This window comes from Solea senegalensis, linkage group LG3 (assembly GCF_019176455.1).
Source record: "Solea senegalensis isolate Sse05_10M linkage group LG3, IFAPA_SoseM_1, whole genome shotgun sequence".
Lineage (NCBI taxonomy): Eukaryota > Metazoa > Chordata > Actinopteri > Pleuronectiformes > Soleidae > Solea > Solea senegalensis.
In genome coordinates, this window is record NC_058023.1 from 522,384 (window position 1) to 544,802 (window position 22,419).

Genomic DNA, 22,419 nt, shown 5'->3' on the forward strand with positions numbered 1-22,419 from the left:
TCTGTTATTTTCCCTCACTAGTTCGCAACTTTGCGCTTGAGAGGTGAAGGTTCTGTATTTTCCTCAAATGAACAGCGATGAGGATTTGAAAGCTCCGACTGAAACTCTTCGTTTTTTTCATGAGCGTGCTGCTGGTAGAAAATACTTTGCTCACTCCTGCTGTGTTGTTTAATGACATTTTGGTGCGTGTGATTAGAACACATTTCCCTGAAGGTTTAAAGACCCACAGGGCGAGTTAAAACTCCGTAATTAAACATGTGAATGTAGCTTTACAGACATCGGCGAAAGAAAGAAATCAATGAAACACAATTCGTAAACAGTATTTTTATTATAAAATTCATTAATGTCCAGTCGGGTCTAATGTTCCACACATTCATGGAGTGAGACCCTAGCATGCATTCTTCTTTCTAAACCCGAGAGAGCTTGAACTAAACTTAAAACCCAAACTCTCCTGATGGACTCTACACACTTTATCAAGTGACCCTCTTCCTTTACTTTAAGAACGAGCAGGTCTAAGCTTGACCTACCTTCTTTAGAAGCCTGTTTACATCAGCTTTGCGTAGCTATGACAAACAAACTATCTTACAGAGTCATAAACATCCTCCACTGAAGGCAATATTTTAGTGAAGTGGACAGAGAAGGTCTTTCCTTACCTGAACTCCATCTCGACTCCACCACCTGTAGACGACATGCCCTTAAATCCTGCTCTATACTGTATACATCTGTGTGAGTTAACTCTTTGGTCCAGGACTTGTTGGCTTCTTGACTGAAGTGTTGGTGAAGCTTGACCAAGTGTTGGGAGGGTGTGTGACCGCGCAGTGACTGGCAAGGTCAGTTATTTTTGGAGAGTTGTGTTTTTCGATATTAAGGCTGATCTTGCTTTATGTTGGTCAGTACATCTGCCCAAGTTGTAAAGTTGTGTGTCTGTTCAACTACGAAATGTATGAAATAACAAAGACGCTGACTTTTCAGTGAGTTTCTCTTTAGTGGTGCTGATCTGTGTTGTGATACGTACGGCATTAACTGTGCTAGGGCTGTCCGATTAATCGAAATTGCATCCAAATTGTTATATTTTAGATTAAATATTGTGCTGATCTAAACACAGATCTGCACAAATATCACACAGTAATCTTTTGAAATGCTTTTTTCAAATGAAAATGAGAACAATCCCTGTTACAAAAACGAAAATCGAAATTGGATATGTATTCAAAATCTAAACTGTATGTACTGTTGGCCACATTGAGATTGCACAGGTGGAAAAGCGCTTTTGGTTTTCAACAATTGTTCACTGTCATTTATTTTTGATTATACGTCTCAATGAGTGTGACAGGTCACGTGTGTAGTTGCAGTACTTGTGTGTGACCTCCCCCTTTCTTCTTTGTCCCCCTCCTCCCCCTCTGCAGTTATCTCTCCCTCTCTCCGTTTTCACGCCTCCCTCCTCACATGGAGAAGTTAGTTACTCATTCCCTCAGTGCTCTCCAGATTCCGGCCTCTCACTCTCAGCTGGGAGGCACCAGGAGCAGCTGCCCTGAGCTGTGTGGCACTTTTTATTTCACACTGACTCTCTGCTCCGAATGTTGTGGAAGCCATGGTTCTGATTTTTTGACTGAACTTCGACTTCATCTGGAGTTGGTTTTTTTTGTCTGCTGCCCTCTTTATTTACATGTCACTCCTTTAAAAGTACACCACTCTACACGCTTTATTTTGTGTTGGATCTTTTGGATCTTTGTGGTTTGACGTGGAGACGGAGCAGGATGGCAACCCCATCACTTCTTTTGTACATTGACAGGTAGGATAACAGAAACGGGATTTGTGTATGTATATATGTATGTTCGTGTATATATATATATATATATATATATATATATATATATACACACACATATATGTGTGTGTGTGTGTGTGTGTATATATATATTCTCTGTCAATGTAGCTTGTACATTTGCATAGTTTTGTTTCTTGTGGTTAAACACTGTGGCTTTTGTGCTAGGCAGTTAGTTCCTCTGGACTAAATATACACAGTGTGCCTTGGTGCTCAGTTATAAAAGAATGCTTCGGGCAGCTCCGGTTCACTCACATTTTAATGATGATAAAGAAGAAGAAGAAGAAAACTATGTGTACTCTGCTCTCTCTCTTTCCTTCCTCCTGTACTAGCGCGTTTGCTATTCCCGTGCCAGGCTTTCTTTCTGCCGGGTGAAGTGCGTGAACCATCGTAACATCTAATCACTTTAATTGCACACTTCGGAACTGAACACAAGGTACTGCGGAATCCTAAAGATTCTCTGGCGACTCGACCGCAAACCGGTGCGGTATAAAGCCTTGAAATGAATCCGGCAAAGGCATCTCTGAGAGTCATTTTTCTACCCTTCCACCTGAGCTCTTCCACCTTTTAAGCACATGTGGTTTGGACTGAATGCAAATCATGCCATGACATTTTGTTTTGTTGACCTGTACAGACAAGCATCTTCTTCTGAGACTCTGCTATTTAAAGGTGGCAGTCACCTGGCCTCTGCTCTTTGAAATGTGCTGTATTGTTTATGGCGGCTCTCTATGGTGGAGTTATTCCAGTTCAAGCCTCCATGCTCACAGTTGACTTTTTCCACCCTTGGTTTGTGTGATGATATGAGGCGTGTGTCAATATTTGATCCATCACTGTTACAGGATACAAATATGCACCTTTTTTTCCCATCCCATAGTTGAATGAATATTTCCCGAGCTGAGTGTGGAAGTTTTTTTTATTGGCAGTGGTTTTTACCCCAACTGTGTCTCGTGGTCTGCGCAGGTGGAATTTGCCCAGTTGCAGTAAAGAATGTGGTCACAACAGATACGCTTACATTTCTCAGACAACAGGAACAGGAAATGAATGAATGGGTGATACCGAGTGTGTGTGTGATTGGGATTTCCTAAATTAAATATGCTTCATTTTAATAACCTCTGCGCCCCCCCACCCCATGAGATCTCTGGTGCCCCCCTGAGGTTCCCAGGTTGGGAACCATGGGGATTAGAGTATTCACACTCTATTTTTGAGTTTCACACGTGCCATGGCGGGTTCCCCGGCAAATATAGTCTAGAGAAAGGACCAGTTGATGGTTATTTTGACGTTGCACCATCAACCGGATGTACAAGCGTGCGAGCCGCAGCCAGTGTTTTGACACACACGTGAGTGAGACGCCGCACTAGTAACTAGCGTGAACCGGGCCTGTGTGCAGCCTCCGCCGTGTAGCTGTATCTACTCTGTGTGTGCCGGCACGGAGTCCTGTCATCACAAGGCTCAGGTCATGCTGTGCTGCTGTTAGCAGGTCAAAGGTCAAATTGATCAAACAGAAACACCTGTTTTCACAGGTTTTTTGATGTCACTCCTGGGAGGAAAAAAGGGACATGTGTTTGATGTGTGAGCTCAGAAAAATCAGAATGGGCTTTACTGCGTCTTTGTATAATCCTAGTTATGATGACAGAAGGGATGAGATATTATTTATTATATGTCTTGCTCCCCTTTAGATCAGTACTGTATCCAAGACCAAAAGCAGGACTTGGACTCTTTGATTAATCTGCCTGTTGCATTGCTTTGCTTGATCTGGTCGGACGGAGGCTTTTCATCGACGTCTCTCTTCACAGCGAGGCTCTTTTCAGGCTTTTAATTAAAGCTCCCGCAGACGGCTCTGTGATACTGCCGCACTGACGGAGTAATGAAAGGAGTAGCTGGCTCAGTGGTTACCCTGCTGAAAAGCCTCGCTTTGCATGTGGTATTTAAACACCGGGCAGGTGGATGCGAGATAAACATGGCATGTGTGTCACTCTCTTCCAGGAATACACTGAGCTGATTTATTCTGTGCAGAACTGATGAGTGGATTCTTCAATGAAACGGCAGACTTGGCTTTTTCTCACCCATCGAGCATCTATATAAGCGTTGATTATTGTTGTTCTTGTGTCCAATTGTATTAGTGTTATCACTGTGACCGGCGTATCAGCTTACAATATGTCACCCATTTGCTCCACAGATGGTCTGTATGGCTTTGTTCTTAAATCACGGGCTGCACAGAGTGTTTTTAATGACCTCAATAATGTATTTTCTTATCTGGCTTCTCTCTCAGGAGCCTGTTTGCCAGGAGGGTGAAGGACAGTTGGCCAGTGGAGCAGAGGGAGCCGGGGTGGAAGCTGTTCGGGAAAGTTCCTCCACGGGAAGTTCCCATCAAGGACCCAAAGAAAATACAAAAGGTAACTGTTCTTGCTAAGTTTTGTTTTTAGTTTGCATAGCGAGAATGTAAAATCACAGCATACTGCGCTTTTGGTGCGAACACAATCGAATACATTCAAAATGGAAGGGAATCTGAATCTGCATAACATTTTCATGCTCGTACACACGAAACCCTTGGGCGTGATATGTGGTCGCTCTGACCCTTTATTTATTTTATTTATTTATTCTTTATGATTAGACATTCGTTATAGGTCACCTGCAATCAGTCAGTGCCATGTTATATCAAACTGGGATGAAAAAAAACAAACAACGAACTATACCGACATCGAACTCACCAAGTAAATACGGGATAAAACAAGAAAATATGATAAAATAATATTGTTTTTTTATCATGAGACAGGAAAAGGTATTATTTAATCTACTAACTGAGCTGAGCTGTATGACTGACAGTTACATTTCTTTAATTCTTGAAGAGAAAAAATGGAATATTGTAATCCCTGTGATACCTAAAAATCTAAATGCGCCGACAGACTTGATTTATCAAACATTTGTTTTACTCGTTCTTATCTTTACAAACAGCACTTAATTAAAATCTCGAATACAAGTGGGCGTCATTAAGCAGCATTACACCCGCGATTGGACAAACATGTTGACAACAACAACAGATTACACCACAAAGCAACAGGGATAAAGTCATGTACATAATGAGAAACCTCAATAATTAGGCATTCGTTAGGCGTCAGTTTACTGAATCGGCTGCAGTTCACGCTGAAGCAAAAAATAAAATCACATGATGTTTGTGAAATGTAGGATTTCAGACCACAATTGTTAATTGTTTAAAAAGAAAAAGAGCCGCTAAAAACATGCTGTTTTCATAGCAACACTGAGGCTCTACTCTGTGCTATTCTGTGTTCTACTGTGGATATTTGTCACGTGGGCCAACAATAGGTTGGTTTGTTTTACACTGTTTGCTCAGTTTTATGTGTATTTTGTTGGAGCCTGTCCGGGGGAACATGTCCTTTTCTGTCTGTGAGCTGAAGAGTGTTGTTTCCTGCAAACAGCTGATCCACTTTAACTGTGGCTATATCTACTTATTTTGCGTTTTTTGTTAGTAAAATATGGGTGCACAGTATAATGACATCTCTATGTAAGTAAATTAGCGACATTTAACATCTGTAAACATAATTCTTATTTGACTCAATTATATATTCATAGACTCATTCCCCTTTGATTCAGGTTTCACCCGATTCTTACTTGTTGGCTCGGAAACACTGTGTCAACCCGTCGTCCCTGAAACCAATTCCTCACACGGGTCCTATGAAATAGCTTTATGTGGTTCTGGAACAGCCTGTCAGCTGTGGTTTATGTTTCCGCTGTCTGGTAAAATGTACAGCTACACGTTACGACTGCATCGTAAATAGCTGTGTGAGCTCTGTGATGCCAGACTCATTTTTAAGCAATAGCTTGAGTCTTGTATTTAAGACACAATTGTCTTTTTAAAGTGTTTTCTTTTTGCATTACAGTAAACAAACTTAATATCTTAAGTGTTAAACTTTACATTTTGAAACCACTTATTCGAGGCAACGATGACATGTAGTAAACTTGAAATCAGGGGCCTTAAGTGTGTATTTTTTGGAGGTAGTGTACTTGCATAAGCCAATATGTTTTCAACACTATTTAAATCCTTTGTGTTTGCCCTTGGAAATTGGCACAAACACACACTTTTAAATACTTTTAAAGGACACTATAAAAAAAATAGTCTGAACATATTAAGAACCTATTGTAACTGCTCACAGTCTGTTGTGTACTTGCACCTGGAACACAATGCGCCACGTAAGAACACTCCCCATCAGCAGTGACACTAAGAATCTGCAGCTATTTTTAGTCATGCAAACAGTCACACGTTGTGTTTTAATATGTTGACTTGGCTAATGATTGACGTAAGAAATGATTGTATTCTCAGTCACAGCTGTGGTAGCGGATGCGGTTGTATTCCAATCACACCTGCGACACTGCCTTTGTTGCAACAGGTAAACACAGTAGGTTTTTGGAAGAAAGACGGTTCGATTACTTAATAATAAACTGCCTTTCACCGATGCTCCTGTTTTTAAGTAATTTTCTCAATAGAATTCTGGTAGCTAAGTGCTACGCCGGCACATTTTATTTCTCTTGAATAATAGAAACCCCATGAGAATTGTGAACCCTGCACTAGAATTCTGCTCTTTCTCTGTGTGACTCTCGGCTTATTGTGGCAGAAACGTGTGTGTATCACCCAGCAAACCAAAAATCAAACTGTCAAGGTCGTTGTCAGCTGGCCAGCTGGTGCCTGGCCATGTAATTTCACAGTCCCATTCTGAAGGCAAAGTATAATGTGTCTCAGGCACCATTAAAAAGCACCACTGTTCCCTACTGGCAAAATAAACCAAAGATCAAGAGGACAGCGTGTAATTAGAGCCGGGCAAAACCTGTAATTGTTCTTCCTTTTACCCCATTGCTGACATGAAGGAAGTAGCCCTTTGTTCACTGCACTTTGTGCTGATGCATCCCAGTTTAAAATGCCTCGTTTTAGACCATTAACATGTCACATGTTGGGTTTAAATTGCGGGAACAGAATGAAATGGGGCAGCTAGGATGGCTGACGTTAGTTTATCTAAAAGTGAGAGAAAAAAAGACAGCGTTTACTCTTGCTGTTCTGGTTTGAAATTGGATCTCAGTATCAGAAATTGCTGCATGAGTGCATGTGCACATATACACAAATGTGCGTGCTCATTATACACACCCACATAAGTTAAATATCCTCCTTCTCATCTGTGGCTGTAACCTTAGACTGGACCTCAGGAATCGGTTATCAAGGATTGGCTTTCAAGCTTTTGTGCTGCCACTGACACGACTGCTTAAAGGTGGGGTTATTTAACTCGTGTGTGTGTGTGTGTGTAATGCTTTATTAACTTAGGTTATTGTTCAGCTGCTGCCATGGAATAGGGATATATATTTTGTCCTTTTTAACAGCAACTCTGTGAATCAGTTTACACCTCTTCCTCTTTGTTTTATATGAAAAGTGGCTTCCTTGAATTGTTTCCTGCTGAAGACGCTCACTACTCTGTAATTTGTTGAACCCGAAACTCGTGCGGAATTTAGAATTTGACAGTATTCCCATTGGGAGTTGCCCAGACTCCTTCCTACACATGCAAACCATACACACAGGTGCCCTGGAACCACGTTTGAGTTCCTTCATTCATGTCGTGTACACAAACATATACATGTTTGTAGTTTATGCAAATAAAAAAGACTTAGCTTTCTCCTGACCTTTTTTTCATGAAATGTTATCAATGTTATCTGCTAGTCAGACTAGTTCCACTTCATTGGCCATGAGTGAGATACTTTATCTTAGTCCTGGTTGTAAAAAAATTTACAACCAGTGCTTCAAACTACAGAGAAATGTATTTAAATAAGAAGGAAAGCTGGAAACAAAGCTTGTGCCAACAGCTTATTCCGGCACTGGAGCTGCAGATCATAGTTAAGTCCTGACTGGATTAGGAGAACTGAGTGGCTGAAACCCAATCCATTGTTCTGTTGTTGATTAGAAAGCCTGGCAGGACACAGACAGAGCACAGAGATCCTTCAGCACAGAGACCGTGGCAGTGCTGACACACACACACACACACACACAGGAGCAGTATTGACAGAACTGATGCAGAGCCACTCACTGTAGCATCACTGCTCAGAGAGAGAGAGAGGGAGAGAGACAGTGACAGAGAGTGGAGGAGGGGGAGCATAGAGAGGAAGAGAGAGAGAGGGGGGAAAGGAGTATCATGCTGCTATAGCATCCTTTCCAATGCGGGGTGTGTCCCTCTATCGGCAGCTCGACTGTCCCTCTGGCCTCCTTTTGCACTTCCTGGGTGTCTGGTTGCCAGGAGTGAGCCCTCGGGGGCAGCGATGATGCTAGATTAGGGTTTTGGAATCAAAACCCCCACAGGAGGACTGGCCGTCTGTAAGGAACCGCAGCGTTCATGGTGAGTGAGCACTTGAAGTGCGAGGACAGGCGGGCGAACGCGGTGACCCACTGTTTCTCTCTCTCTCTCTCTCCTTGTCTGGCGGAATCAGAGGGCATCTGTAGTCAGAGCGTGAAAGGAGAGGCAGCAGAGGACGAGGATGGCTCGGGTTTCACACAATAGCCTCTTTCAGCTCGGCGTGGCTCTGTGCTTTCATGGTGGTTGCGGCTGGGAGCTGGATGCCGATTGTCTGGATTGTCTAAGTCACCGTGAAATGTCTGGTTCTCCCGGTGTGTGTTGTTTGACGAACGGTGCACCTTCACTGCATGTCACTCGACCTATATCTTGCAAGTTTGCGCAAGGAAAAGCGTGTGCGGCAGTAAGAAAACCCCGGCTCTCTGCTGGTTTGACTTCGAATAGTGTCAGCTGGGATTTCCCTCGGCTGGGAGACACAAAGCTCATTTGACAGCTGAATTGGTGGAACTCGTGTTTGGACTCTGGATTATAGCGGCGTCTCTGTGTGCTTTCACTCCATCTCTTACTGTGGATGTACTTGTGTGATGGCTGGTGTGTGTGTGTGTGTGTGTGGGGAAACAATATCCAGATTAAATCGGTGTTAGAAATATATTTAATCATATCATCAGTATAATATTAGATGTGCCGTTACCGGTTGCTATTAATAAACAGAAAAGATGACAGATGACTGATTTATGCTCAGTGGATTTGATTGACAGTGAAGTAAATCAAAGTAAAGGGTCAGTAAGTGTGGAAAAACCAGTGATGGGAGATTACGCTCTGGCAAAATGCAATCGATGCATCCTGCACCTGCCCTCTCGACAAAGCTCTGCCAGTCGGTTCATTGCCGCGACCTATTCACTTGTTAATGTTTACACAGAAATGCACAGTTCTTGATATTTGTGACTAATGAGCAAATCAAAATGCACATACTGATATTAGGCAACGCAGCAAAATAACAATACATAGATAGAAGATATAGTGAAATTTGGAGCTGGAATTAGCAAATAATGAATCTAATGCTACTACTATTAAATGTTTTTACATCAAACGCTTATAGAAAGGGACCGCCTTTTTGTTTTCCCTTTTGCACGTTGCTTCTATGCGCCTTTTTGCATTTATGTCACATGTCTATGATGTTCCAGGCTTGTTAATGATAATTGAAGCTAAATGTTAGCTGTAATATCTTATTATGACAAAGTTAGGTTGTTTTCTTTATTAAAATTAGATGGTTTTTCTAGTGCAAAACCTGCTTGTCAAGCATACCTTTCTTTTTAGGCTAGAAAAGAAGAATAATTTCCCAATCAATAAGGCTATTTCTTTATTAGACCAATTATCTCATGACAGCTTTGCGTCCTGCTGTGACCTTTCATCCCACAGCTTAAATTATTAAGAACGCCAACAGCGCTTTACTGAGGGTGTAATGCAACGTCAACTATCTAAAGAAAGCATCACTGGACAGATTTACTGCAACACTGGTGTGTTCACCTTCCTACAGTCTTCCAACCTGTCCTTAGTTGTAAATCATCGCATGAGGTGAGGTTGGGGCCACATGGAGCGATGCTCCTCACCGACTCGGCTTTGATTCTGCACCAGGAAACGGCTTGACATCATTTTGTGATGGCTGCTGCTGCTTCTTAGCGTCTGTAGTTTGAAACCGGCATGACGGACATTTAGCAGCCCGTGCAGTGCAGTCAGGCACCCAGAGAGCTCTTACAGCACTGCCAGGAAATCTGAGAACTTTGCAGAAAGCCAGCGTGACAGAGCAGGTTGCCCTGGCAGCACGTTATCACGGGATGTAATGGACGTCGCTGCTATTACTGCTGAAACAAACAACACACCAATACGTGTGTTTTTGTTGCCGTTCTTTTGTCTCTGCTGTCGGATAACCAGATTTTCTGGTCGGTGCTTTCCTCGAAGTGTAACTTTATGAGCGACATGAAACACGGAGGAGCCGACAGGGCTGTTACAGGGATACAGCGAGTCCTGTGATACGATCAGTTGTACAATTGTTTCTGAAAATTAAACTATGTACGGTGCAGAGGTTCATTTCCAACAACACAGTCTAACATATCACGTTTGATTGAAAACTGTTTAAAAATGGCATACTACTTTTGTTGAGATGCCAAAAGTTCATATTTTGGCGGAAAAATCACTTTATAGTTGACAGTTATCACTGAATATAAGCATTTGCACAGTGACACGTTTACACAGTCTCAGCTCACTGACAGTAAATCAGGAGCCAGGACTTCACAAAGAGACGGTCCTCTCTGCTCTGCCCGTGATGTCTGGCAGTTTGCAAATGAACGACATTTGAGGAAACTGGAGTTGAGCAGCAGAAGAGTCGCAAATAAGGCAGATCTTCAAAGCATGTTGCAATAATTAGTATTGTTTTATCACCCTATACACAAAAGAAAAGGGAATTTGTGCAGAAATAGGAGGTTTACCATAGGGTTTCAGTTTTACCAGGGTGTAAAAGTGAGGAAAAACAAGTTTCTGTGTGAAAGGGGACGAGATGAACTCTGCTGCAGAGGTAATAAGGAAAAGTCAGAGAGCCAGAAACAGATTTGGCACATTGTTATCTAACTGTCTGTTCACTTTTTGAAGCCTAAGTGCTGATTCACCAGTCGTGCGGGTTGTTGAGTGGCAGAGGAATGTCCCGTTCTTTGTTCAGCCTGTACTGGATTATATCGTCAGTCTTGTGTTTTGTAGTAATTTCTAACCCTCGCATGCTGTTGATATTCCTTTCACTGGCGTCAATACAAAGTCGCACACGTCTTGTCTTGTGTTTCAACCTTGCTAATGCGAAAGCGCCTCCAGTCTGTCGACCTCATTCTCCTCATCTTTTCTTCGCTCCCTCCTCGTCTCTGCAGTGACAGTTGCACATCCATTCCCGAGTGTGCGAAACTCTGGCTTCCCTTTTTTTTGTATCGACCTGCCACTGTTCCCTGCTTTTGTGCACACAGCCCTTAATAAACTGAGCAGTGGGAGCACATGTCATCTTTCGGGTTAATTTTAGCTCTTGCACAGAAGCACAGTATTTGGAGAAACCATATTTTATTTACTTTACATTTATCAACTTAACTTGACTTTATTTGATTTAAGTATTAGATAAATGTGTAGTAAAGTAATTAAGACAAAGAATCTTGTTTTTTTTTTATCATTGTTGTCATCTGAATCCTTGGTCGTAATAACTCTTCACCACTTCTGCATTCAGTTTCAGTCCTTACAAAAACAAATATGCAATAAAAGCTCTGGAAAAGCACTGGAAACTTGGATCAGTGCATCTCTATTTATCAGTGGGAATAACTTGTGGGCTGTAAAACCAAAAACAGTGAGTAAACTTAAAAGATAGGGAAAAAATGTCTGAGCAGTTGCGTTAAAATAGTAATTCCTTTAAGGTTATACGTCTAAAAAATGTTTATTTCAAGTGCAGCTTTCAAGTGACTTCCCTGCTCCGCTGCTTTTGTACTCGCCGACGATTCCTTCTTCAAAGTCTTGGGTTGGGACAGGAAATGTTGCTGGAGCAGACCATAAACTCAATGTAAACACTGTATATTCTGCACTGCAAACAAGTCTATTTGACAACCCTCTTTGAAGCTGGGCAAAAAGCCTCGTCATTTGTCCCTCGTCCCGGACCGAAACATGAATATGTAGTCAATGTGTGGACAAGAAGACAACCAAGGGGGAAGGTAAAGTCAGAAAACGAAAGATAAAATAGGGATTAGAGCTCACGAGAGTCGTGACTCACCCTTTGTGTAGCACTCCCACAGCTCAGTGCACTCATACCTATGACTCACCTCCATTCTCCAGTGTTGGAAAACACAATTTATATCAGCAGCTCCACATTTCCTTGTCTCATCTTTTCCTTCACAAAGTGAACTACCTGTCCTTAAACGTGGCCATCACACAAACTGTTGAATGCTGCTTTGCATCTAGGAAGCCATTCATATACATGCATGTGAGGTTTTGCAGCCAGAAATTCACAGACATCACCTGCAACAAGGCACCAGGTGTCAATCACACTGGTGTCCACTCATACTTTATCGCCTATTTTCCTCTAAATAGAACAGAATTTACATTGTTTATTGATGTTGTAAATCAAGTGGGAATTTGGCTCATAGACTTCCATTCAATCTGCAATCTTTCTGCAACCAGCAGTCGCCCCCTGGTGGCCATTCCCTAACTTGTTGCTTCCAGGTAGCAAAAGACGATGTCTACACGGTCTACGTTTCCTTTTCTTCCTGCTTTTTATCTTGTGACGTTTTTAATCCTCTTGTAAAAGCACTTAATTTACGTCGGTTGCTTGTTTTAAATACAAGTCATCGCTGTCGCACGTAATATACGGCAGCTTTTATGCCTCTGACTTTCTTTCCTTCCTGCAGTGCGACTTTAATGTCTTTTCCCCTCATCAAGCAAAAAATTCAGTGCAACTCAATTATCTTTGTGTGTCCCTCGAGGGCCGCTGGAGACCAGACAGCATCACAAAGACGGATAAATAACATGTGCTGCATCATTAACAGTGACACACACACACACACACACAGAAACGTGTACACACACAGAGGAATAGATTTTCCTGCCTGTATTGTGGCCTGTGCTGATCAATGTGAATGTCCCTATGGTAGCACAGTGTTAAGCTGATTGCTTGCGGCCCTCAGCCTGCATTATTAACTAGCTCAGCGCACACTGGAGGACATTTTGGACACACGGTGAGGCATGTGTGCGTGCGTGTGAGCGATCCTGTTGCACTTGCCCCATTTACACTAGCCTTCTAATGAACTTGTAAGACAGTGCAGCATCTTACTGTGTTCTCCAAAGGAACTATCACACACACACAACCTTAAAGAGAGATATCTAAATGTGTGTGTATATTGAATTAGGTCAGCACATATTAATAAACAAATCAACAATCAGTGTACGGTAAATATGCTGAAATTAGAGCCTGTCGTCTTAAGGCAGGTGCCATAAAACAAATGATTGCACAGGATGTCGCTCACTCGGTACTCAAATAGCAGCGATACCTACAATTAGAGCTGCAACTAACAATTATTCTTTTACTCTATTAATCGTTCATAAAATGTCAGAAAACGTTAGAAAAATGTTGACTGGTGTTTGTCAAACCTGGAAATGACGATGTTCTTGAATGTCTTGTTTTGTCCACAAACCAAAAATGATTCACTCTTTTTGAATATATTATGAATATATTCACATTTAAGAAGCTGAAGCAATCAGAAATCTTGTTTTTAATCCTGAAAAAAAGCTTCAAACCGATTCATCGATTATCAAAATAGTCTATGCATCGAGTAATTGTTTCAGCTCTACCTACGACACACAGTAAAATGTATAATAGGCCCAAAGACTGTGGGAACAGTCTTTGGGCAAGAAAAGTGGAAAGAAAAGATTATGTTAATATCTTATCTCTTATTTTTATGTAGATTTGTACTGAAGTGCTCGGTTAAATTGTGTTTTTGTTTCAATACCTGTCTTCTTCTTTTCTTTTCTTGCCCCCTGGGGGCAAAAAACAGCTATTTTTTTTTTATTGTAATAAACTCAGTCAGCTGATAGTCAGCCTTTGCTGTAACACGTTGATTGTCACATGACCCCTATGGCCCGTGTCGTGCTCCCAGGACCGGAGCAGAAAACCACACACTCATTAGACACTAGCTGATAAATGCTCAGGTGCCATAAGAACATTGTCACAAGGTTGTCAAGCGCCCCCTCCCTCCCCCTCCTTCCTTACGTCTTCTCATATTCTCCACCTCCTGTGTTATTTCCACTTAACAGTCTACACTGCACGATATGCCGTGAGTGCGTCTGAGTCACAAAACACATTCTCTTTTTCAGTTTAGGCGCACATGTTGGTAGATTATTGTCCTGACCCCAGCTGCTGCATGTATATTCTGCTAGTGGTTTGTGGTGAAAGGTCATTTTGACCATCTCTTTTCCTGTAAACCACAGTCTCAATGTCTCTATCAAATAATGACACCCTTTGTGTGCCCGATTCAATACAAACGTTTTGCACACGCATCCACTTTGGCCCGCGTGATAAGAGTTCTGATTGCGTGTAAAAGTTGCAATGCGATGCAAATCATAGCTCGAATTACACTGACCTCAGCAGCGAGTACGTTGCCTTGTCACATTGTTTATTAAAAGTGTATTTGTGTTTTTGCTCTCAGGAATATGAAACAAAGAGTGGAAGAGCTGGACCTGGCAACCCGACGTCTCCCAGGCAAAGTGTGAGGAAAAACCTGGACTTTGAGCCGCTCTCCACCACTGCACTTATACTGGAGGACAGGCCTGCGTATGTAAACACACACACACACACACACACATGCTTTCTTTGCTGCCAGTATAGTTAACTCATTAGAAAACAAAACAAATATCTTTCCATCGCTCCTTCCTTATCATTCTCTCTTTCCTCTGCTGGATCACTGGAGTCTCTTCACCAACTTCTCACCATGTCCTCTGTTTGTCTCGCACAGTAACGGAGACACGCTGCTGAAAGTTTAATGTCTCTCCCTCAGCCGGGCTCCATTACCTTGTCTTTTGTGGATTATGCATTTTGCGAACATAAAAACGTCTCCTCTTTCAAAAACCAGTGGTGTCATTTAGCCAGACTTCCTGTGTTTCTAGGAAGTTCAATTTAACACCACGATAAGCAAAACTGTGAGCTCAGCTGCCCCATAACCCCATAATACTGTATTTTCCCTTGTAAGTGTCTCCCTCTACTGGTAACTTTTTTTAAAAGTGCATCAGCTGTGTGTTATCTGCAGTTTAGTATGGTTGGCGTGCACCGCCTTTGGGGAAAAAAATAATCAAAAAGCACTGGAACGAAGTGTAATATAAACTGATTCAGCATGTTGAAGCAGAAAACATCCCCTGTAAATGCACCACAATAAAACTAGTATAGAATCAGGTTTTTTGGGGTAAAATGCTGCAACAGCTGCAGAACAATAAACAACAGAGACAACAGAGAGCTTATAAAGGACATCATTTACAGACTAAAAATAACATAAAATAAAAACATCAAATAAAACTGCCCTAGAACGCATAAAAAAGTAAAGAATACATAAAAATGTGGGCAGGACAGGACCTGACATTAAAACTCAAAAACTCCCTTGTGTGATAAACACAATAAATACCAGCTGAACACTTTTCTTTCATTGTTTTATATTCAGAATAAAGCTGTTTTTGTTTTTCCTGCGGAAGGTCAAGGGAATAAAATAGTGAAAGGAAAACCTATAGATAGACCTTTATAGAATACTTAACATGAATAATGCAACATGAAGTCAGAGGTCGGGGAGTTATAGCTGATCACCCATTTGCTTCTCTGCATGTTTATATGTTACAGTAATCTGCCTGCCAAGCCAGCTGAGGAGGCACAGAAACACAGACAGCAGTATGAAGAGATGGTGGCCCAGGCCAAGAAGAGAGGTGAGGTCACAAATGGGACAAAATAGAATCAAAATGTCTTTCTTCAGCTTGTAATGTCTCAGATCTGTTCCCCTCTTCACTCTTTGGATCCCCCCTGTTGTTATATCTGACCACCTCTCTTCATCCTCCTGTCTGCAGAGCTGAAGGAGGCTCAGAAGAGGAGGAAGCAGCTGGAGGATCGGTGTAAGCTTGAGGAAAGCATCGGCTCGGCCGCACAGACCTGGAACCAGGAGATCCTACCTAACTGGAGCACACTGTGAGCACATCCACTCGTAGGGGGTCAAGAGGTTATGTTCAAGAGTGAAGACACTATATTTTCTTTTACTTCCAACCTTTATACTGTCTCGCATTTTGAACACAAAAGAGGAAGAAACACCTCATCGTGTGCTGTCACATTAACACCAGCTGGTGGATGAAATTGGTACTATTTTGCCATGTTTCCAAACTACCTCTAAAACATACAGTCATTAAACCCACAAGTAGCTTCAGAAAAGGTTGGCAAACATCTATAACCTTATAACATGTTGAAAAAGAGTGATTTTGCTATTCTGCGCACCACATTAAAGCAGTGTGCTGTCAACATATAACATATAGCATCCTAACATAGTCGGTTTAAATCTCATCCATGACATCATATGTGTAATGTTGTCAACTTTATCTCTATTTTCGATTTTGCATTTTAAATGTCCACGTGGCATTTATTGCAACACTGTCACCGTCACCGTATCATTGTGACGCGACATTATAACAACGTACGAGATTCTTAAAAATGACAAAACACGTTGTACAAGTGGAACAGCCTCATTCCAACATGTTGGTTTAAGATCGATCGCGTCGTCTTTTGTCTTGTCTTAGTCATACAAAATCGTCAAAACTTTGCAATCAAAATATCACCACTCCCGTGGGCGTGAGTCCTTGAACTAAGATTAGAACTTGCTTTACAAACAAAAACAGGTCTCTATTGAATAACGCTTGACTCATGAATGATAGTGATGCTTGAATCAATACAGCCCTGCCCTGTATGTGTTAATCTGGTAATTGTTATAAATATGCAAAGTATTGAAGTAAACATGAAGTACAAGTAACAGGAGAGTTGGCGTCTCCTTCAGCGGCAGATTGTTTCCACTGAGTGAGAACATGTTTCTTCTCACACTCGCAGGTGTACGTCTCGGCGAGTGAGAGACCTCTGGTGGCAGGGCATCCCTCCCAGTGTCCGAGGCAAAGTGTGGAGCCTGGCTGTGGGGAACGACCTCAACATCACTCATGGTACATGGCGGCGAATGTGCCCGAGGAGAGAGAGAGAGAGAGAGAATGAGAATAAACAGTGCTTGACATGATGGCTGTCGGGTACCGATTTGACTACTTGAGCATCACATACACATCAAATCAAAAAAACAGCTCCATTTTTCATACCATGTCAGCTGTTTTCTTGTGACTGCTAGGTGCTAATCCTGGGCCTTCACTCACGTCAATAGCTGCGTAGGATATGTATGTATATATCGTAGGATATGTTTGTATATATGTGTGTGTATATATATGTATATATATGAGTGTATGACATGCATAAAGGTAAAAGGAGATGGTAAATTTGAATACCAGAGCACAATTTCATGAGAAACAGGCTGTGTGAGATACTTGAGCTATTGTGTACAGTGTTGCGTGACAACACATTTTGTTTCCCTATTGTTCACAAGTAGGGACTCCAACTTAAAGCAGAGTTCTACTGAATTTTTACTCCTAGAATGTCAAATATGTTTAAATTCCACGTTGTCTGGAATCATGGAACGTACACGCGTAAAAGGTTGGCAAGACCTTAACCCATTACATAAGCTTATTTTAACTATAAAAGGGCCAGAAAATGTCCTGTGAGTGAAGTGCTTGTGCCCATTTTTCCAGAATAACTTTCACTATGTGGCAGTTATTTACAATTTACTCCATGTTAAAATAGAAAAGCACTGTAGTTGTACACAAACACCAGATTTTGCGTGTTAAATTTGAAATTTGAACAGTATAACACACATTTAAAGTCAAATTTCATTGAGTTTTTGTTTCTTTTTTACCGTAATAACCACATGTTTGCTTTGACTTGCAACTTCTCAGCTTTTATAAACAGTTGGAACTTTTTTCCCGATCGCACAAACACTTGGTGAGCGACCGAGGCCATTAACTCCTTGAGAAAATGTTTGCAGACATTCTAAATCAATGTCTGTATTGCCCCCTGGTGGCTTTTTTAGAAGACTACGTCCACTTTTAGTATGAATTCTACATCTGGAAAAGAGCATAAGCCATTGTACAGGTGTTCCTAATAAAGTGCTCAGATGCTGCGTTCACAGCATCGTGAAGAGTGCGGAGCTCATTATTTCCACTGAGCGTCTCATCACTGAAGGGCAGCCACAGGTCGCAGCACACGCCGAGGACGTTCAGTTGACTTCAGCAAAAACAAATCGCAGCGCAGCTGTTTTCTTAAATCACCTTTTAGTGTTACGGCAGCAGAATAAGTAGACGCTGAGTCCTTCACCTGAAGTGCTTTCTCTGCTCAGCCTCTTCAGCCTCCGTCTTCTCTAATGATCGTAACTGTGGTGCTGTAACGTCTCCCCGCAGAGCTGTACAACATCTGTCTGGCCCGGGCAAAAGAGAAGTGGAGGAACACGCCGGCGCCGTCCACAGAGGTCGAAACTGAAGGTAGAGATCTCTTTCTCTCATTTAGGGCCTTTTTTCTCAGTCGCACATTTCTTTCGGGTGTTTCTCCAACGTGCTGCCACGTCTTAATGTCAGACGCTGGTTCTTCAGATAGAGAGTCGAGCCTGGAGCTGATCAAGCTGGACATCTCCAGAACCTTCCCCCAGCTGTGCATCTTCCAGAAGGTCAGTGAGAAGAAGTGGTCATCTTCTTTTCTTGGTTGATAATAGTTTTTTTTCTGCATTCTTAGTGATGTTGTCATTTAACTAACTTCCTGTCCCTTTAACCAAAGGGTTTCACTCGGTACATTTCTGTACAGCCTCCACTACACTAGGTGGCAATATGTTGCTGTTAGAGGTTGTTAGTATTCAATTATGGCCTGGATTTCACCTTGTTATTCTCACTGTTTTCTTCTGTGGAAGAGTATTAGGACCACATGACTTTATACTGACTTTACATGTGGCCCTAATACTTCTGTTAAGTGACTTCTTCTTCTTTTGTTTCTGGGTTAGAAAAACAGATGAAAACTGTGGAACATGTGCAGTGCACCTTTAGTTGGATACAGCAAAGATCAGGATGATATTAGCCTGATATTACTGTATCAAAGCAAATCAACACTTGATGGGAAACATGTGTCGGGTGTATTTTTAGCCCATTTGTTCCTTTGTCTTCATGTCGCCTTTGTTCATCTTCAGGGCGGGCCCTATCATGACGTGCTGCACAGCATTCTGGGAGCATACACTTGTTACCGGCCGGACGTCGGTTACGTAAGTCTCGCACAAACAAACACAAACGATACATCCTGTTTTGATCTTTCACGACACTTAATACTCGTATCTAATCTGTCACGTTTTTTTGTGTGTGGGTAAATAGAAATCGGACTCTTTTCAAAGTACTGTATGTGGTGTTCACAGTTCAGCGTGGAGTAGTCGTATCATTAATCACATTATGTTTTTAATATAAAATGACGACATGTATCAACCGACATCTCCCACGATTATCTTAAATGACAAAAGTGTGATTGTGGTGGAGATGAGAGTGAGTCTACCAGATCAGAGGGGGCTCTGTGTGTGAGAAGACAACATTGTCTGAGACGTTATGTCCCCAGTGTCCCCAAGTTTAGTTCCAGTCGCGCGGCTTAAACTTAAGATGCGCCTTCTAATGAACAAGTAGAAATAAAAAAAAAAAGTCCATGATGGTGTTTTTCAACATTTTTGCATTTTAGAGCGTGGTTTTGTTTGTGTCGATGCTGTGGTTTGACTCTCTGCTCTACCACCGCAGCCCCACACGTCTCTCTATACTCGTTTAAAAATGACTGTGACTTCCTGCGCTGACCCCAACTCATGAGCTGCTTTGCATGTGCATGATGTTCCTTTTTGCATGCGTCTTTGTCAGCATATCATCTCTCTCTCTCACATGTCAACACTGAAGCATTATTTATCATTCACAATTTAAATGGAATCATATAGAGTAGCTGCTTTAATGGCGTTGGAGTGTGACCGCCTTTTTATCTGTTTATCCTTTTATTTCATTGCTTTTCTTCCATAAATCAGTTTACCATGATATGTAAATTATTATATTTGTTTTGTTTATACTGTGTATATATATGTGTGTGTATTGTTTATTTGTGTATGTGAAAGCACTTGGTAAATTGCTCTTTTTAAAGGTGCTAAAAATAAAAGCTTCACTTACTTACTTCCTTACAGTCAAATTCACATTTAGCAGGTGTTCCTTTATAAAAGTTTATAAAAACAGTGTGATTACACACTTAATACATGTCTGCATTAAAATATCTAAAAATAACTTGACAATAATGTTGATTTTGTTGATTGGTGTACTTACATGATTCAAAATCTTTCCAAATGTGTCTTTAAATCTTTAGAAATCAATATTTCTATTCAAGGTTTAATTTCAGTTGCTGCTTTACCAATCTCTGCTTTAACTTCCGGGACAAACCTACTCAGTCTGTGGAACATCAGACTAAGGAAGACAATACTTGGTTACAACGAGTTTGCCAGTGTGTGTTGTCATTTCATGAAGTTGTTCCCTTACAGGACAAACACACAAGCACACACATTTGGTCTTTTTGTTATTGTTTTGACTAAAAGACACTGTTTTCTTCACAAGTTTAATTAAAAGACGACGTAAAACATCTGATAAAAGGCATTGAAATTGCAATGAACAGCTCAGGAATCGTCAGAGTTTAGTAGTTCTATACGTGTAAGCTCACAGTATGACCTTTGTGACACTTTGTGTGTGCGTGTGTAGGTGCAGGGGATGTCGTTCATCGCAGCCGTGCTGATCCTGAACCTGGACACGGCAGACGCCTTCATAGCTTTCGCTAACCTGCTCAACAAACCGTGTCAGATGGCCTTCTTCAGAGTGGACCACAGCCTTGTTAGTACACACACACACACACACACACACATTTAACACCCAAAAGACAAATACCTTAAATTTTCTAAATTTAACGTCGCATTTGCTGACCTTTATATCTTATTGATGACAGTGGACACTTGTCTTATTTATTAAGGAGTGTGAATATCATCTCACTGCAACATAGCAATGAAAAATCTCCTCTGCGTAACATGTGAGGTACTTAAAATGGTATTTTCATGCCATATAATTGTATTTTAATACAATATTTGTTGGAAAAGTGTTGAATTTCGTGTCGTTTTAACAATGAAGTCTTTTCATCATTAATGTTGATGTTTATATGACTCACACTTATATCAGTTTGCTTATAAACGCACTTAAAAAAAAGAACGAGATTCACTCTATTTCATTACATTGTTTCATCGCCTCATGTTGTCAGTATGTGATCACATGTATTTGTACACGCTAATATTTGTCGGTCGCTGCGGTGGTTTGTGTTTCTGTGGTTACGTGAGACTCTCTTTCTTCTCTGCAGATGTTGACATACTTTTCGGCATTTGAAGTTTTCTTCGAGGAAAATCTACCAAAGCTCTTTGCACATTTCAAGAAAAACAACTTGAGCCCTGATATTTATTTGATCGACTGGTGAGTCTGTAGCCACTTTTCATCTCACTGTCCGTTTGTAGCACCATCAACAAACAACAACAAACAACTTCATCACAGTACACAATTGTGTTTCTGATATTACTTTCCAATATATCATCACACCTTTTGACCTGCTTTCCGTTCATTTCACACCCGTAACCAAATCTGTATGTGGCCATGGTGGAACAGCCTGGTGGAAACTTGTTACATGTCGTCATCGAGAAACACGACTCCTTTTGTCACGTTTACTTTAAGTGTTCAGTATGTTTCTGAGAAAACAGGACCGTGTGTGTGTGTGTGTGTGTGGCGCTCCCTCAGTTTCACTAACACCACTCACGCCACCGATGTCTTAACAAGGGAGAGGCCCTTGTAATATTTGGTTTTGTCACCTTTTCTCCTCAATCACAGACAATTTCTTATTTAAATTACTGAGTGACACGGTCAAAATTCAAATGCATGTGCCTGGATTTAATTAAAGCCGTGGTGTGTAATTGTAGTCTCTGAAACACTTTTACCTCATTTTTAAAAGCCTTCTTTTAGTCTAATAATGTGAAATTAATGTGAAATCTAATTCAAATTTGGACGAGGGAGATGGAAAAGTTTCTTTATTGATAAAAACTGTTGATGGAAACACATAGATGTTTCCATCAGCACATTTTGTTTAAATTTCAGTCTACATGTGAATGGAGACGAGAGTACATGTATACAAGTGTTTGTGTTTCGATCCAAACACAAACTTCCCATTTCCCTCCCCAGGATCTTCACTCTGTACAGCAAGTCGCTGCCGTTGGACCTGGCGTGCCGGGTGTGGGACGTGTTCTGCCGCGACGGCGAGGAGTTCCTGTTCCGCACGGGGCTCGGCCTGCTCCGCCTGTACCAGGACGTGCTGACCTGCATGGACTTCATTCACATGGCCCAGTTCCTCACGCGCCTGCCGGACCTCATCCCCGCCGAGCAGCTCTTCCAGCACATCGCCGCGGTTCACATGAACAGTCGCAACAGGAAGTGGGCACAGGTGAGATGTTAGAAGCTGTATGTGTGTGTGTGTGTGTGTGTTCATCTTCTGGATTAAAAGTCTTG

The 22,419-nt window shown here is 41.6% G+C and overlaps 1 protein-coding gene across 5 annotated transcripts in view; it reads left to right on the forward strand.

The window, feature by feature from the left end:
• The window catches only part of tbc1d14 (TBC1 domain family, member 14), a 32,300-nt gene that overhangs the window by 6,340 nt on the left and 3,541 nt on the right, over window positions 1–22,419 (forward strand). Inside the window, exons 1-12 of one of the 5 annotated variants that reach the window (XM_044020396.1) lie at window positions 1,494–1,789; window positions 4,092–4,215; window positions 14,382–14,506; window positions 15,557–15,639; window positions 15,778–15,895; window positions 16,799–16,905; window positions 18,241–18,321; window positions 18,415–18,503; window positions 19,014–19,085; window positions 20,587–20,715; window positions 21,230–21,339; window positions 22,096–22,354. In XM_044020396.1, the coding sequence (XP_043876331.1) occupies window positions 1,755–1,789; window positions 4,092–4,215; window positions 14,382–14,506; window positions 15,557–15,639; window positions 15,778–15,895; window positions 16,799–16,905; window positions 18,241–18,321; window positions 18,415–18,503; window positions 19,014–19,085; window positions 20,587–20,715; window positions 21,230–21,339; window positions 22,096–22,354 (1,332 nt within the window). In that variant the 5' untranslated portion in view covers window positions 1,494–1,754. Of the gene's footprint in view, window positions 1–1,493; window positions 1,790–4,091; window positions 4,216–7,867; window positions 8,209–14,381; window positions 14,507–15,556; window positions 15,640–15,777; window positions 15,896–16,798; window positions 16,906–18,240; window positions 18,322–18,414; window positions 18,504–19,013; window positions 19,086–20,586; window positions 20,746–21,229; window positions 21,340–22,095; window positions 22,355–22,419 lie in introns of those variants that run through there. The other 4 variants (XM_044020392.1, XM_044020394.1, XM_044020397.1 and 1 more) reach the window with 4 other exon arrangements.